The sequence below is a fragment of the Convolutriloba macropyga genome, chromosome 15, assembly GCF_964194025.1.
Source record: "Convolutriloba macropyga chromosome 15, txConMacr16.3, whole genome shotgun sequence".
NCBI classification, from domain to species: domain Eukaryota; kingdom Metazoa; phylum Xenacoelomorpha; order Acoela; family Convolutidae; genus Convolutriloba; species Convolutriloba macropyga.
The window spans coordinates 24814022-24828775 of NC_134482.1; the positions used below are offsets into that span (position 1 = coordinate 24814022).

General features: G+C 37.9%; 1 protein-coding gene across 2 annotated transcripts in view; it reads right to left on the bottom strand.

Moving 5' to 3' along the window:
- The window catches only part of LOC142354508 (peptide chain release factor 1-like), a 157943-nt gene that overhangs the window by 38384 nt on the left and 104805 nt on the right, over window positions 1–14754 (bottom strand). The window contains exon 2 of one of the 2 annotated variants that reach the window (XM_075406832.1): window positions 5773–6005. In XM_075406832.1, coding sequence (XP_075262947.1) covers window positions 5773–6005 — 233 coding nt within the window. Of the gene's footprint in view, window positions 1–5756; window positions 6006–14754 lie in introns of those variants that run through there. The other variant, XM_075406833.1, reaches the window with a different exon arrangement.

The window sequence follows — 14754 nt, forward strand, 5'->3', positions numbered from 1 at the left end:
AATAAAAAATGGTTTCAGATGTCTCTTTATCATTTGTGACCTATTAATTGAGTGCTTATTAATTCATTGCTGTTAATCATTGACAGCAAAAGAAACATAACTGTATCTAACAAAGTTTGAAGAATCAATCAAGTTTTCTAATGCTGAGGTAGTGTCATAGCACACAAACCAAATAGTAGTAGGCGATAGAAACAGATAAACAAACAAAGAAGTCTTGTTAGAGCGGCTGACTTTACTTTTGGACTTAATTGTCCATAATTTCTGTAAGAATCCCGAACATACCGCTGGGGGTCTGTCCAATAAAGCGCCAAAGTTGGTTACGTCCAATGCTGATTCGGAAAAAAAGGCTCATGGTAACAATATTTTCCAGGTATTGACTTTTGTTGCTACCGTGATGGTTTTTGCTTAGTGAATCTGCTGAACATCTCAGTGTTCCTGTCTCTGGCATCAAGTTTTACACTTCTTTCAAGACTCACAATTCGGTGGTAAATGACACGACAATTAGCGGCGTGCAGATCCCACTCCTGTCACCATGTAAAATACCGTTCTCTTGGTGTAATTATCTGTCCGTTAAAATAGAAGCTGAGGATGCGCGTTATATTATCTTCATACAAAGGTATGCTAGGGATCACTATCTACTCCTTGCTCTAAACTGGATACTAACAATGCGATCACTTATTATTTACTCATATAACATAAGCGACTAACATCTGGCAAACTGCTCAAAAACGACTAGAGCGCGGTTGGCTTCGTCAGTAGCTAGCCACGGTATAGTGAGGCTAGCTTTAGCATTATTGAAGGGGTATGAGGTGAGCGCAGAGGGGGGGGGGGGGCTGATATGGGGTGGTGTAACAGTGGGGTGGGGGTACAACTGTTGGAGCGCGGTTTTTGGCTGGACGAGGCCCTTACGGTCTGAAAGATGTGCAGGAGAGAGGATTGAGGGTGAAGTAAGTGGGGGGCTATGGGGAGGTGAAGTTGTGGGGGTCAACTTCTAAAACCCGCTCTAAAAACAACATAAGAATAAGTCTCTAAAACAGTTTCAAAGATTCGCATACGTCGAATCGAGAGAACTGAAAGGCTCTAAGAGCACTTAATTCCCGCTGGGCGCTACCAGTTTACCATGTTTGTGAGGACGAAAAGTCATGGGTCGGACAAAAAAACAGTCAAGCGATAAATCGCATTAAAAAAGACCAACAGGAGTAATATAAATGCTACAATATTCGTTTGAGAGCAATAGATATAATACAGATAGTAAAAAATATTAGATTCAAACTAATCGAAAGTTATGGTGAACTGAAACTACATAATAGGAGTACTTCATTTATGACCTGACGTAACTTTCAGGGACATGACAAGGACTATTTTACTTTGAATAATACCAGCAGTTCCTAACAACTATATATTACAATTAAGTTACCATTAAAGTCCAAGTCCAACACGAGAATTAGCGATGTGCAGATCCCACTCCTGTCAACATGTGAAATACCATTCTCTTGATGTATTTATTTGTCCGTTTAAATAAAAGCTGAGGATGCGCGTTATAGTATCTTCATACAAAGGTATGCTTGGGCTCACTATCTACTCCTTGCTCGAAAATGGAAACCAACAATGAGATCACTTTTTATCTACTTATATAACTTAAGCGACTAACGCCTTGCAAAGTGCTCACAAACGACTGGCGCGTGGTTGGCTTCGTCAGTAGCTAGCCACGGTATAGTGAGGCTAGCTTTAGCATTATTGAAGGGGTGTGAGGTGAGCGCAGAGGGGGGGGCTGATATGGGGTGGTGTAACAGTGGGGTGGGGGTACAACTGTTGGAGCGCGGTTTTTGGCTGGACGAGGCCCTTACGGTCTGAAAGATGTGCAGGAGAGAGGATTGAGGGTGAAGTAAGTGGGGGGCTATGGGGAGGTGAAGTTGTGGGGGTCAACTTCTAAAACCCGCTCTAAAAACAACATAAGAATAAGTCTCTAAAACAGTTTCAAAGATTCGCATACGTCGAATCGAGAGAACTGAAAGGCTCTAAGAGCACCTAATGCCCGCTGGGCGCTACCTGTTTACCAAGTTTTTGAGGACGAAAACTCAAGAGTCAGACGAAAAAATAGTCAACAGTCAAGCGAACAATCGCAAAAGACCAACAGGAGTAACATAATTTCTATAACATTCGTTTGAGAGCAATCGACATAAAATAGATAGTAATGGAAAGTTATGGGGAACTGAAATTACATAATAGGAGTACTTCATTTATGACCTGACGTAACTTTCAGGTACGTGACTAAGACCTCTTTACCTTGAATAATATCAGCAGTTCCCAACAACTATATATTACATTTAAGTTACCATTAAAGTCCAATGTTTGAAAACAAGTCAACCACCAAAAACAGAGGTAAATGTTCGAAACAAAAGAAGTCAAAACTCAAGTCACGAACAAACCTGCTCCAGCTAAGAAACATAACCGACTAACGTCGGATGAATTGATCTCGAACGTCTAGCGGGAGCTCTAATCAATTGAAGCTTTTTTCGCTCGCACGTTGGGGGCAGAATGGGACTAAAAAAGCCAATAGGGGGCGTCAAATAACGCTATATATATATATATATATATATATATATATATATATATCCCTAAAATTAAAATATACTATTATTATTCAAATTGAAACACCAAATTTGGAGCACTAACATTTGCTTTTTTAGTATTAAATTGCTGCTGCCAATTGAGAACAGCTGCCTGAAATTGCGAATGAGAGGGAATTTTAGATCACGCAAAACGCAGAAAGTCATGGGCGTAAAAGTCACTCGAGAAGTCAAAAAACAAGACACGTTTACAAGAAACTCTTCTTTTCGAGAGCAATGAAAAAGCCTGTAGAATAAAACTCTGAAGAATCTCAAGACTCCTCGTCGAGTCGAAAAAAGACCATAAGAAAAAGACCAGCTTCGTTTGAGAGCAAAAAACTGACTAATTCAGTACATGTGGGACTGGAATGAACAGAACCCGTGCACACGGATTTTCATTTGTTATTGCGAACACTGTCGTGCTAACACAGGAACCTAAATGCGGGGCTTTTACCCCAGTGGCATATCCACGAAGCCATAACGATAATAATGGTAAATACCCAAATAAATCTTTCCAGCAATTGCTGGCGCTGGAACTGAAAGACCTGTAATTCATATACAAAAATGACAATGGCCGCCATCATACTGGCCGACCGGGCGTTTAATCGGCAACCAATTAATGAGAAAATTTAGCGGACAATTAACATAAAACGCGCTATAGAATTTTTCTTAAAGCTTTTATTGGCTTATTTAAAACAGAATTTCGTGAGCATGCAAATATACGGCACGGTTGTTTTCATCTAGTGTACCGAAGGTCCATACGTGGTTGAAAGGATCATGGTTGAACAACACATCAATTGTCAGTTCAAGCAAAATAGCTGTTAATTTTGGGAGATAACATGTGAAAGAGCATACTGTATGTTGGAAACCTCAAAGGGTGCGTCCTCACTAAAGCAATTATTGGATCTAACTTATGACACTGTTCATTCAATTTCTCAAAAGACGCGCATGGTAGATACTTGAAATAAGAGGCTGTTTCACAGAGTAAAGTTGGCTCAAATACTGCTCAACACAAGAAGTGAATTTCCGGTAGGAAATGAAAACATTTCTTACATCTTAAGTAGCAATCAATTCAGATAAACATAAACGACGGAAAAATTGCTTTGCAATGACAGGCGGCGCAATTTAATTCAGGGGCTGTAGTCTAGATTTTTCTTTATAGTTTACAAAAACATCAGACAAAGGTAGGATTCCAGCCCTACCTCCTGAGTCCACCTCCGCCAAATCAGCGGGGGTAGCTTTAGCTTAATTTAAGGGGCGTGGGGTGAGCGCAGCGGTGCGCTGATAGGGAGCGGGGCAACAGTGGGGCCGGGGGAGACAACGGTTGGAGGGCAGTTTTTAGCCGCACGGGCCCCTTACGGCTTGAACGATGTGGAGGGGTAAGGATTGGTGAGGGTGTGAAGTAAGAGAGGGAGTGTGTGCGGGGGGGGGGCAACCTCTAAGAACCCCGCTTCAAATCATAAGTTTCCAAAACGGTTTCTGTGAATCGCATACTCGGAGACTAGAGTGCTGGAAGGCTCAAAGAGCACATAATGCCCGCTGGGCGCTACCAGTTTATCCTATTTTTGCGGACGAAAAGTCAATGCGTCAGACGAAAAAACCGTCAACAAAAGATATTAAAGAAGATCGACAGGACTAATATAATTGCCAGAAAGTTTATTTGAGAGCAATAAGTTAGGCTAAAATTTCTTTTCCAATAAAGCAACTCTTTGGTTCCAGCGACTTCTGTTCTCTCTTGTAGCATAATTAATGTTTACAATATATAAATATCCGAGAATTCCACAATATATAGATAGTAAGAAATATCAGGTTTAAACTTATGGAAATTATGATGAACTGAAATTAACTAACAGGAGTACTGCATTTATGACCTGAACATTCAGGGACCTCACAAGGAGCTCTTCACCTTGAATATTACCAGCTATTCCTAACAACTATTTTTTTTAAAATTAAGTTGCCATTAAAGTCCAATGTTTGAAAACAAAAGATAACAACCAAAAATAGAGGTAAATTTTCGAAACAAACGAATTCAAAACTCAAGTTACGAACAAACCTGCTCCAGCTAAGAAACATAACCGACTAACGTAGGAAGAATTGATCTCGAACGTCTAGCGGGAGCTCTAATCAATTGAAGCTTACTTCACTCGCACGGTGGGGGAATGAATGGGACTAGGAAATTCACTCACTAGAGGGCTTCAAATAACGTCATATATACACCCCCTAAGGTTAATATATACCCCCACTAGTATTTAAAGTGAAAATAACGCCAATTTCGGCGCATTTATCATTGGACTTTTTAGTATTAAATTGCCGCCAACTGAGAACAGCTGCTTGAAATTGTGATTGAGCGTTAATTTCAGATCGAGCAAAACGCAGAAAGTCACCCAAGAAGTCAAAAAACGGTCAAGCGAAAAACAAGACCGTATACAAGAATTTCTTCTCTTCGAGAGCAATTAAAAAGCCTGTAGGATAAAAATCTGAAGATACACCAGACTCCTCTTTGACCACAGGTCTAATATAATTGCTACCAGCTTTGTTTGAGAGCAATTAAAAACAGACTTATTCAGACGGATTTTCATTTGTATTTGCGAAAGCTGTCGTGCTAAAACAAGAACATAAATGCGGGGCTTTTACCCCAGTGGCATATCCACGAAGCCATAATAAAATAATAATAATGAGAAATACCCAAAAATCTTTCATGAAAATAACTAGTTAGAATTGTAATTTAATCTTTCCAGCGATTGCTGGCGCTGTAATTGGAAGATCTGTACTTCGTATATAAAAATGACGGATCTATTCTGTTTCGGCCTCCCAGTGTTTTTTACGCCCCCCAGTTATAAATTATATGTTGTTATATAGCACGTTACTATGTAAGAAAATAGCACGTGCGCCCGGGGGGCGTAAAAAATATAAGCCTACTAAGTTGGGGGGGGGGGGGGGGCAAAACAGACGATTTAGCGGACAATTAACGTGAAACGCGCCATAGATCAACTCTAAAGCTTTTATTGGTCAATTTAAAAAATAATTCCGTGAGCGGGCAAATATGCGGCACAGTTTTTACGTGGTTTAACGTGGTTAAATAGAGCATGGTTGAACAACAATCAATTGACAGTTCAAGGAAAATATCCGTTAATTTTGGGAGATAACCTGTGAAAGAGCATACTCGATGTTGGAAATTTCAAGGAGTGCGTCCTCACGTAAGCAGTCATCGGCAATCATTGGCTCTAACTCTCGACACTGTTCATTTAATTTCTGCTGCTTTTCTGCAAAATCGGTAAGACTTTGACGCACATGGCAGATGTTTGAACTTATGGGCTTTTTCACTGAGCAAAGTCGGCTCAAATACTGCTCAACACAAGAGGTTAATTTCCGGTAGGAAATATAAACATTTCTCATATCTTAAATAGCAATCAATTCAAACAAACAAACCGACTAACGCCGGAAAAAATGCTCTCGAATCACAGGCGGCGCAATTTAATTTAGGGGCTGTAGTATAGATAAATTTTTCGGGTCTTTCCCATTTTAGCCCCCCCCCCCCCCACAGCTTAGTGGTCAGATACCCTATATTTTCAAGGGGGGCTATAATGAGAAAGATCCAATTTTTCTTTATGGGTTGCGAAAACATCAGCCGAAGGTAGGTTTCGAAACCCGACCTCCTGAGTCCGCCTGTCACGTCGACGGAGGTATTAATCACTCGGCTATTAGGGCATTGTTTTGCACTCACTTAATTATCAAGAACTGCCTGAATCAACCCGAAAAATAAACGAGAATCAACCCGAAAATCGAAGATTGGATGGTACCCTCTCAATATGCCTACCGAATTGGGAAATCAACAGGTGACATTGTGTTAGCGCAAAAATAGCTCGCAGGATCATCAACGAAGAAGATCCAGAAGGTTTGTGCAAGAATAGACATGTCCAAGGCCTACCGAAACTGGTTTCATGCAAAATGCAAAGATATCACTGACACAGATTATAAGACAATGTAGGACATTGTTTGGATTTGTTCCTATTGTTCGGAAAAAGGCACAAAAGAGGACACACAGGAATTGAAACTTTTCAAGAGGTATGTAGATGACATAGTGTGCACCGTCAAGGGGAACCCTCTAGATTACCGAGTATGCAAATTCTCTTCACAAGAACTTGCAATTCACTCTTGAGACACCAAACGGTTGTGGAGACCTGGCATTTCTAGATCTAAACATAAAGGTAAACGAAGATGGGAAAATTAGCTGTCATTGGTAGCAAAAATCCACCGATACCGGCATAATCCTAATTTCCGTAGCTGTGCACCGTTACAACATAAGAAAAATGTGATTCAAGGGACTGTGCATGCGATTTTTAATGCGACCAGTGACTGGCAATCCTTTCATGTAGCTCTCAAGAAAAATCAAGATATCTGGACTGAAAATCAATATCCAACTGAGTGGTCCTCCAGTATTGTTAACGAGACGTTGGATAAAAAGTCACGAGCGAAAAGGTCACAGCAACCCCCCCCCCCCCCAAAAAAAAATGAATAACATCTCAAAAAAGTTAAAAGTCTTAACAATAAAGAGCCTAAACCGAGGTTTTTTGTACAATACAGGGAAAATATTACTGAGAGTTTTGCAAGTAGAGTGAAAAAATTGTGTGATATTCAAATGATTCTCAAAACAAGCAAGCTAAGAACTTGCTTGCCCACCCTGAAATCATCTTTTGATAAGAATCTGAAATCCCATGTGGTATATACATCTAAATGTAATGGATGGAGTTCCATCTATGTTGGCCAAACCAGCCGACATGTTACCAGTAGAACTTCGGTGCATTAATAGAAGGATTCCCCAGTGGGACAACACCTCGTTGAATGTTGTGGTACAGCGCAAAATATTGAATTGTAGATTCTTGATACGTGTAGCGGGGTTGAAAAACTATTGACAAAAGAAGCGATCTACATCAAAAAGCGGAAACCGCAATTAAATACGCGCGATGAGTACCGGGGCGGGAATTGACATTGAAATATTAGTTCAAATGAAAAGATTTGACTTTTTAAAATAAAAAAATATTCTGTTACATATTATTTCGAAATTTTGTCAAACCCAACAAATAAAAAAAAAAACAGATAGATAGGAATGGAAGTAAAAGGCAATAATAAAAGGGAATAAAAAGCAATACACCCGGAATTTTCAAAAACTCCGGAATAAAATTTCAATTAATTTTAGTGTAATAAGTTTTAACAAAATGTTGTAAATGTGATTTTAACTCTAAATAGTTTCAAAAATTGAATAATATTTTAACTCATCTCTTAGATCGAGAGTCAAAGAAAAGTTTATATACTTTGTAAATGATTTCAATTAATTTTTAAACCTCACAATGGACCAATGTTCAAAAACGTCCGTTTTTTAATCAATATAGGTTTTATTTGACAATTACTTCTTCTCTGCATTCAATAATGTTCACAGAAAGAAACTTATGGACATACTGAAAAAAAAGTATCGAGGAAGAAAATGTTACCATTACATGTTACTGAAACCAATTTGTCAAACAAAAATTACTGCCGATATTTAAAACAAACGTGTTTGAACATTATGTTCAACGTCAGGTTAAAACTGTTTTATAAGTTGTTAAAAGATAAAATCAACATATATTAACTTTTGTCTGCGACCGTAATTAATACAATTCCAGGAACTATTCTAAATAATTCATTCGCAAATTTTTGCTTTATACAATATTTAGACTATTCACAACTCATATCTACATCTGTTATCGATTTCTTTAAAAAAAATTCCTATTCCGGATTTATCAAATTTGGCCTTTTTTTTTTATTTCTAGGGTTATTCCAAATTTGCCCTTATCCTAAGTATCCCTCTTGTGGATGTTTCGCAAAATTTGTTCCGTCATGCAAGAATGATTTTTTGCCCTATGTATCCTCATCTAGTCAAAATTATGATTTTGAAGTAAACCATAGAAATTAATGTATGACATGCTCAAAGATACATGTTAAACGCACTGTTCGATATTTTCACAATAAAAAGAAGAACAGAGAGAGATAGTTTCTAGGTGTAAAACTGATTTTAACAATACAAAAAAAGCATCATAAAAATGATGGGAATCTTCACGGAATTTAATCTTGACGAGAGACGTCAAGGAATGCTTGTTCATGACGGGATTGATCAGGCAAGTAAACGTGATATTGTTTAGTTGAACTAACAGGGACCCGTGCTGTAGAAAATAACTATGAGAAAACCCAAAAGAGATTAAAAAAATAGGTAAAAATAACCTAAGTATAATCAAACATTCATAGGATAAAAACCAAAGACCACAAAAAAACTAAACCTCATGTAATTGAGCTGCGTTTCTCTAAATAGCTTTTCATCTTCTCATCTGTTGAAATTTTTTGTATTCCAATCAATAATTCTAAATCTGTTTTAAAACGTTTGAATATGACATCTTCATAATTAAATTTAAGTCTTAGACTTAGAAACTTTTCATCAGTAACCTCGAAGTTTAATGTGCATAAAAAACCCCCCAAAACCAACCGTAACCTTACACATTGCACGGATATTAAACTGGCGACAGAGATTTAAAATTGTTAACATTTTGAAAAATTTAACAAATTTTTTGGCAGGAAGACGCAAATAAAAAACACTTTAACTCGAGAATTCGAGTATTGAATTGATCTCGAGCTAAATAAACAAAACACAAGATTTGAAATAACATATCAGCAATTTCCACTAATTTCTACCAAATTTATGGGAGTCAGTTGTAGAAGTCAGATTAGAATCAGTCGCAAAAAATCAGTTTTCACAAGTGAGAATTTGTTGTTTTGTACTCCGAAAGTTATAAATCGACTTATTCGGAAAATACCATTAATTAAAAAAACAAAAAAGTTGATCAGGTAACAATAAGGAGGAGAAATTAAAAAAGTAAAGCGCCTAATATCATCTTTGTTGTAATTAGCGCAAAAACTTTATATTATAAGCATCAATGAAACAAGAAAAATCGGAGTTCAGCTAAAATCATTTTAAAATAATAAAAAGAAATTAGGCTGGACAGTCATCTATCAAACTGTAAACTAAACCTTCGTTGCAAAAATAGTAAGTAAAAAAACTACTTTAAAACAAGCGTTAGGTTTTATTACCAAGAAATTTAAACAGTAAAAAATGTAATTCAATGATAAAAAGGGAAAACACCTTCCAGTGACGATCAACAAGGTAATTATTATATAGAAACTGTAGAAACTATACAAAGTTTAAAAGGTGTACGATACAAGTAGGGGAACAGTAAAATGTCCACGGGCTTGACCTCTAGAATGCTATTACCGGAAGCGTTTTTCGGTTCAAACGACTTGGAAAGCTACGTGACGCATTTTGAGCTATTAGCCGAACTACAAATGTGAAAAAGAACTGAAGGAGATCCGCGAAGTTGATGAACGGCCGCATTACTTGGCAATTAGGCTAGAGAAATCTGTCATAGAGTTCTATCGCACAATACCGCAAGCTACAAGAGAAAATTTGGATGAATGCGTTAAAGATTTTTGAGAACCCTTTAGCGAAAAACCGTTTGATTTTTCGGGGCCACTAGCTCGCCGCGCACAGCAACCAAAGGAAAACCTGACAGGTTTGCTGGGAGATTAAAAGCAGTTTGCTTTGAAAGCTTACCCAACGGAATCGCAAGACATTGCAGACCATCTGGTTCTGAGAAGATTCCTAGAAGGAATCAACAATAGTCTCTTGAGGTTAGATCTCAGAAAGCAAATCGGCGACCAGGATATGAAAATTGAAACAGTTTTGGAACAAGCACAGCATCTGAAAGCCGCATTAAGCATAAATTAGACAGGATGAAACTAAAGATTTAGTTGAGGCCGTCACCAAGCTTTTTAAACAATTTTCAGTCGATGACAAACAGCTAGAAACCGTCGAAAACATTATTGGGAGCGAAGTAGTTCTCGGGGAGGACGATGGGGTGACGACAGGCGTGATAAAGGACAGCAACAATATCGTGGGTTCAACGATTGGTGGCAATTTCCAACATTAGGACCTAGCCACCGAGACCGATCTTTCGCAAGAGGTGAACCGTCTAGGAGGAACGACAGGCAGGGTTTCATGTGCAGAGCCTGTGGACAGGACGGACACATTCCAAGGAATTGTCGAAATTGTTTGTTATGTGTAAGGTCCCAACACTTAAAGGAAACTGGCCTTTCAAAAAGAAAACCACCGATAACTATAATGTCGTTAGAGTTTGTTCGACAAAAACAAGCCCCCCAAACCAAACCGTTACCTTGCACAATTTGAAAATTTTAACAAATTGTTCGGCAGGAAGTTGCAAATAAGAAGCACTTTAACTCGAGAACTCGGGTATTGAATTGATCTCGAGATAAATAAACAAAACACAAGATTTGAAATAACATATCAGCAATTTCCACTAATTTCTACCAAATTTATGGGAGTCAGTTGTAGAAGTCAGATTAGAATCAGTCGCAAAAAATCAGTTTTCACAAGTGAGAATTTGTTGTTTTGTACTCCGAAAGTTATATATCGACTTATTCGGAAAATACCATTAATTTAAAAAAAACAAAAAAATTGATCAGGTAACAATAAGGAGGAGAAATTAAAAAAGTAAAGCGCCTAATATCATCTTTGTTGTAATTAGCGCAAAAACATTATATTATAAACATCAACAAAACGGGACAAATCGGAGTTCAGCTAGATTAATTTTAAAATAGTAAAGAGAAATTAGGCGGGACAGTAATCTAGCAGACTGTGAACTAAACCTTCTTTGCAAAAAATGTGAGTAAAAAAACTACTTTAAAACAAGCGTTAGGTTTTATAACCAAAAATTTTAAACAGTAAAAAATGTAATTCAAAGATAAAAAGGGAAAACACCTTCCAGTGATGATCATCAAGGTAATTATTATATAGAAACTGTAGAAACTAAACAAAGTTTAAAAGTGGTACGATACAAGTAGGGGAACAGTAAAATGACCACGAGCTCGACCTGTAGAATGCTATTACCGGAAGCGTTTTCCTAGAAGGAATCAACCATAGTCTTTTGAGGTTAGATTTCAGAAAGCGAATAGGCGACCAGGATATGAGAATTGAAACAGTTTTGGAACGAGCACAGCATCTGAAAGCTGTAACAAGCATAGAAAAAGAAGAGCAAACAACGAAAGTTGCGGTAATTAGACTGGATGAAACTAAAGATTTAGTTGAGGCCGTCACCAAGCTTGTTAAACAATTTTCAGTCGATGACAAACAGCTAGAAACCGTCGAAAACATTATTGGGAGCGAAGTAGTTCTCGGGGAGGACGATGGGGTGACGACAGGCGTGATAGAAGACAGCAACAAGATCGTGGGTTCAACGATTGGTGGCAATTTCCAACACTAGGACCTAGACACCGAGACCGATCTTTCGGAACAGGTGAACGTCTAGGAGGAACGACAGACAGGGTTTCAAGTGCAGAGCCTGTGGACAGGACGGACACATTTTGAGGAATTGTCGAAGTTGTTTGTTATGTGTAAGGTCCCAACACTTGAAGCAAACTGGCCTTTGAAAAAGAAAACCACCGATAACTGTAATGTCGTTAGAGTTTGTTCGACAAAAACAATTAAATATCTAAACAAAGACATCATACTTCATGGGAACAGATGCGTTAGATTAATAGACAGAGGAAGTACTTTTAAGTTGGTTCAGTTACGAGAAACTAGGCAAAAAGGTAAATGTGCTAACATACACAAAACGAGTGTTAACAGCCAATAACTCAGCTGTCAAAATAATAGGAAGAGTAACGCTGTTGGTACAAATGCCACCAAGATTTCCGGAGGTTGAACAAGAATTTAATATAATGACAGACGAAGGTATGGAATGTCGGTTGGGAATTGATTTCCTGGAGACCAATAAATGTTTATTGAAATTAAACGAAGAGAAAGTATATAGCAGTGACTTTAAAATTTCAATACCACTTACCACATAGAAAACGCAAGGTGTTCAAGTTTTTGCAATTGCGGGGAAAAACACTTCAGATGAAAATAAGATTAGCTGATGAAAACGGAGAAGAACTTCCTGGAGTTGAAGGATTTTTGGAAGCAATTGAACATTTTGAACTAAAGACTTGTTTGCTTTTAGCCGCCTGTATGACATCAATGAAATATGGTTCTAGTTTGATAAAAGTCTTAACTCTTACGAGCGCATCAGTGACCATGCATAAAAGGACTGAAGTAGGAAGCTATCTTAAAAACAAACAGAACTTATTTGTGAATGGAGTTTTCACAAATAGAACAAGCCAAAAACATTGGAAACATTTTAAATGGGAAAACACCTAAATTTGGAAGGTTCTAATCTAAATAACCAGCAGACAGAGAAAGTACAGAAATTGTTCATGAGACAGCAACAAGTTTTCGCCCAAAACTCGAATGACTGAGCATATTGTGACAAAATTAAACACCAAAGTAAACTTAACAAAGATGCACTGCCGTCCAAAAGAAGTTATTGCAGTTTGAGCTTTGTTAAAAGCAAAGCAATGAAAATAATTGTCGATATAGAGGATGCAAAATTAATTGAACCAACCAGTTCGCATTGAGCAGCACCATCAATATTGGTGAAAAAGAAAGATGGCAGCTACAGACTAGTTGTAGATTTCAGAGGTTTGAACGAACAAATCGAGAAAACCAGTTGGCCGCTACCAAGTGTAAATGAAATTATTGACTCTAGACGAGAATTGTTACAGTTCCAATATCCATTTGACATCGGGATAGTTTCAAAAGGCGCTGGATTAAGAGACCTAGAACGTGACAGCTTTTGTAACTCCAATGACACTCTACAAGTGGAAGAGACTACCCATGGGTTTGGCGTCAGCGCCAGGAGCTTTCCAAAATTTAGTGGAATTGATCATGGCGGGACTCTCCTATGAAGTGGCTTTAGTATACCTGGATAACATAATAATCTTTGGTAGATCCGTTGAAGAGCAACTCAGCCGTCTAGATCTTGTATTTGGACGACCTAAGACGCTGGATTGAAAATAAAAGGCTCAAATTGTTGGTTTTTTTTCAGGAAAAAATAAATTTCCTGGGACACATTGGATCAAATAAAGGCGTAGAAGTGGATCCGGAGAAAATAGCGGCAGTCAGTAAAATGAAATGCTGACAAACAATAAAAGAATTGAGAGTTATATTAGGGCTAGTTGTTTCATATAACACTTTGGAAAAATAGTAAAGGCGCTTTATAAATATTAAACAAAAAGGAACGTTTTTCTTGGAGCAAGATTTTTAATCAGCAGTTGAACATCTAAAACAAGCCTCAGGGAAAGCACCAATTTTGGGTTATCCGAATGACACGGATCCCTATACTTTAACCACCGACGCTTCTCTGTTTGGCATTGGCGCCATTATTTCCTAAAGACAACAATGGGGTGAAAGAGTTATTTAAACTCAAGCAAAACGCTCAGCAAAACTATTCTGCAACAAAACGAGAACTTTTGCACTCAAGACATCAGAAATTATCTTATGGGACAAAAATTTTTTGATTGTTACCAAGCATAGGGTTATACAGTTTTAAAGAACCAGATTGATTATTGGCCAGATGTGTAGAAAATCGTGAACAGTTCGATTTTGAAATCAAACACCAACCGGGAAAGAAGATACCTTGCGCAGATTGTCTGCAGAGTGTTCCACCGACTGAAAAACAAGTCAAAGACTGCGATCATGTGAACCAAGTAAATACGGAAGACAAAATTATCTGGTCTATTTGACTAGGGAAATTGATTGAACAACTGGTTGAATATCAGAAAAATGCAGCCGACCTCATTAAACTAAGAAACTGAATTAAAAACGGAAACGCCTTAAAAAAAACATGGCAGGAACTTCTAGGGCAGTGTGAAAATTTTGGACTAATTTGAGAAACTTACGAATTGAAAATGATCTAATTAAAATACAGAAAAGTTTTGACGAATTTAACAACTTAACACAAATAGTCATTCAGAGACCACTTTTAAAAGAAATTCTACCCTTCTTTCATGGACATTGCGGTCATTTTGGTATGGCTAAGACGTTTGATCGGGTTCGAGAACGAGTCCCTGGCCCGGGATGAGAAAAAATGTTCGCCAGTGGGTAAGTTCATGCGAATTATGCTGTCAAAATGAGTCTACACACCAGAAACATATAAACAACCTGACA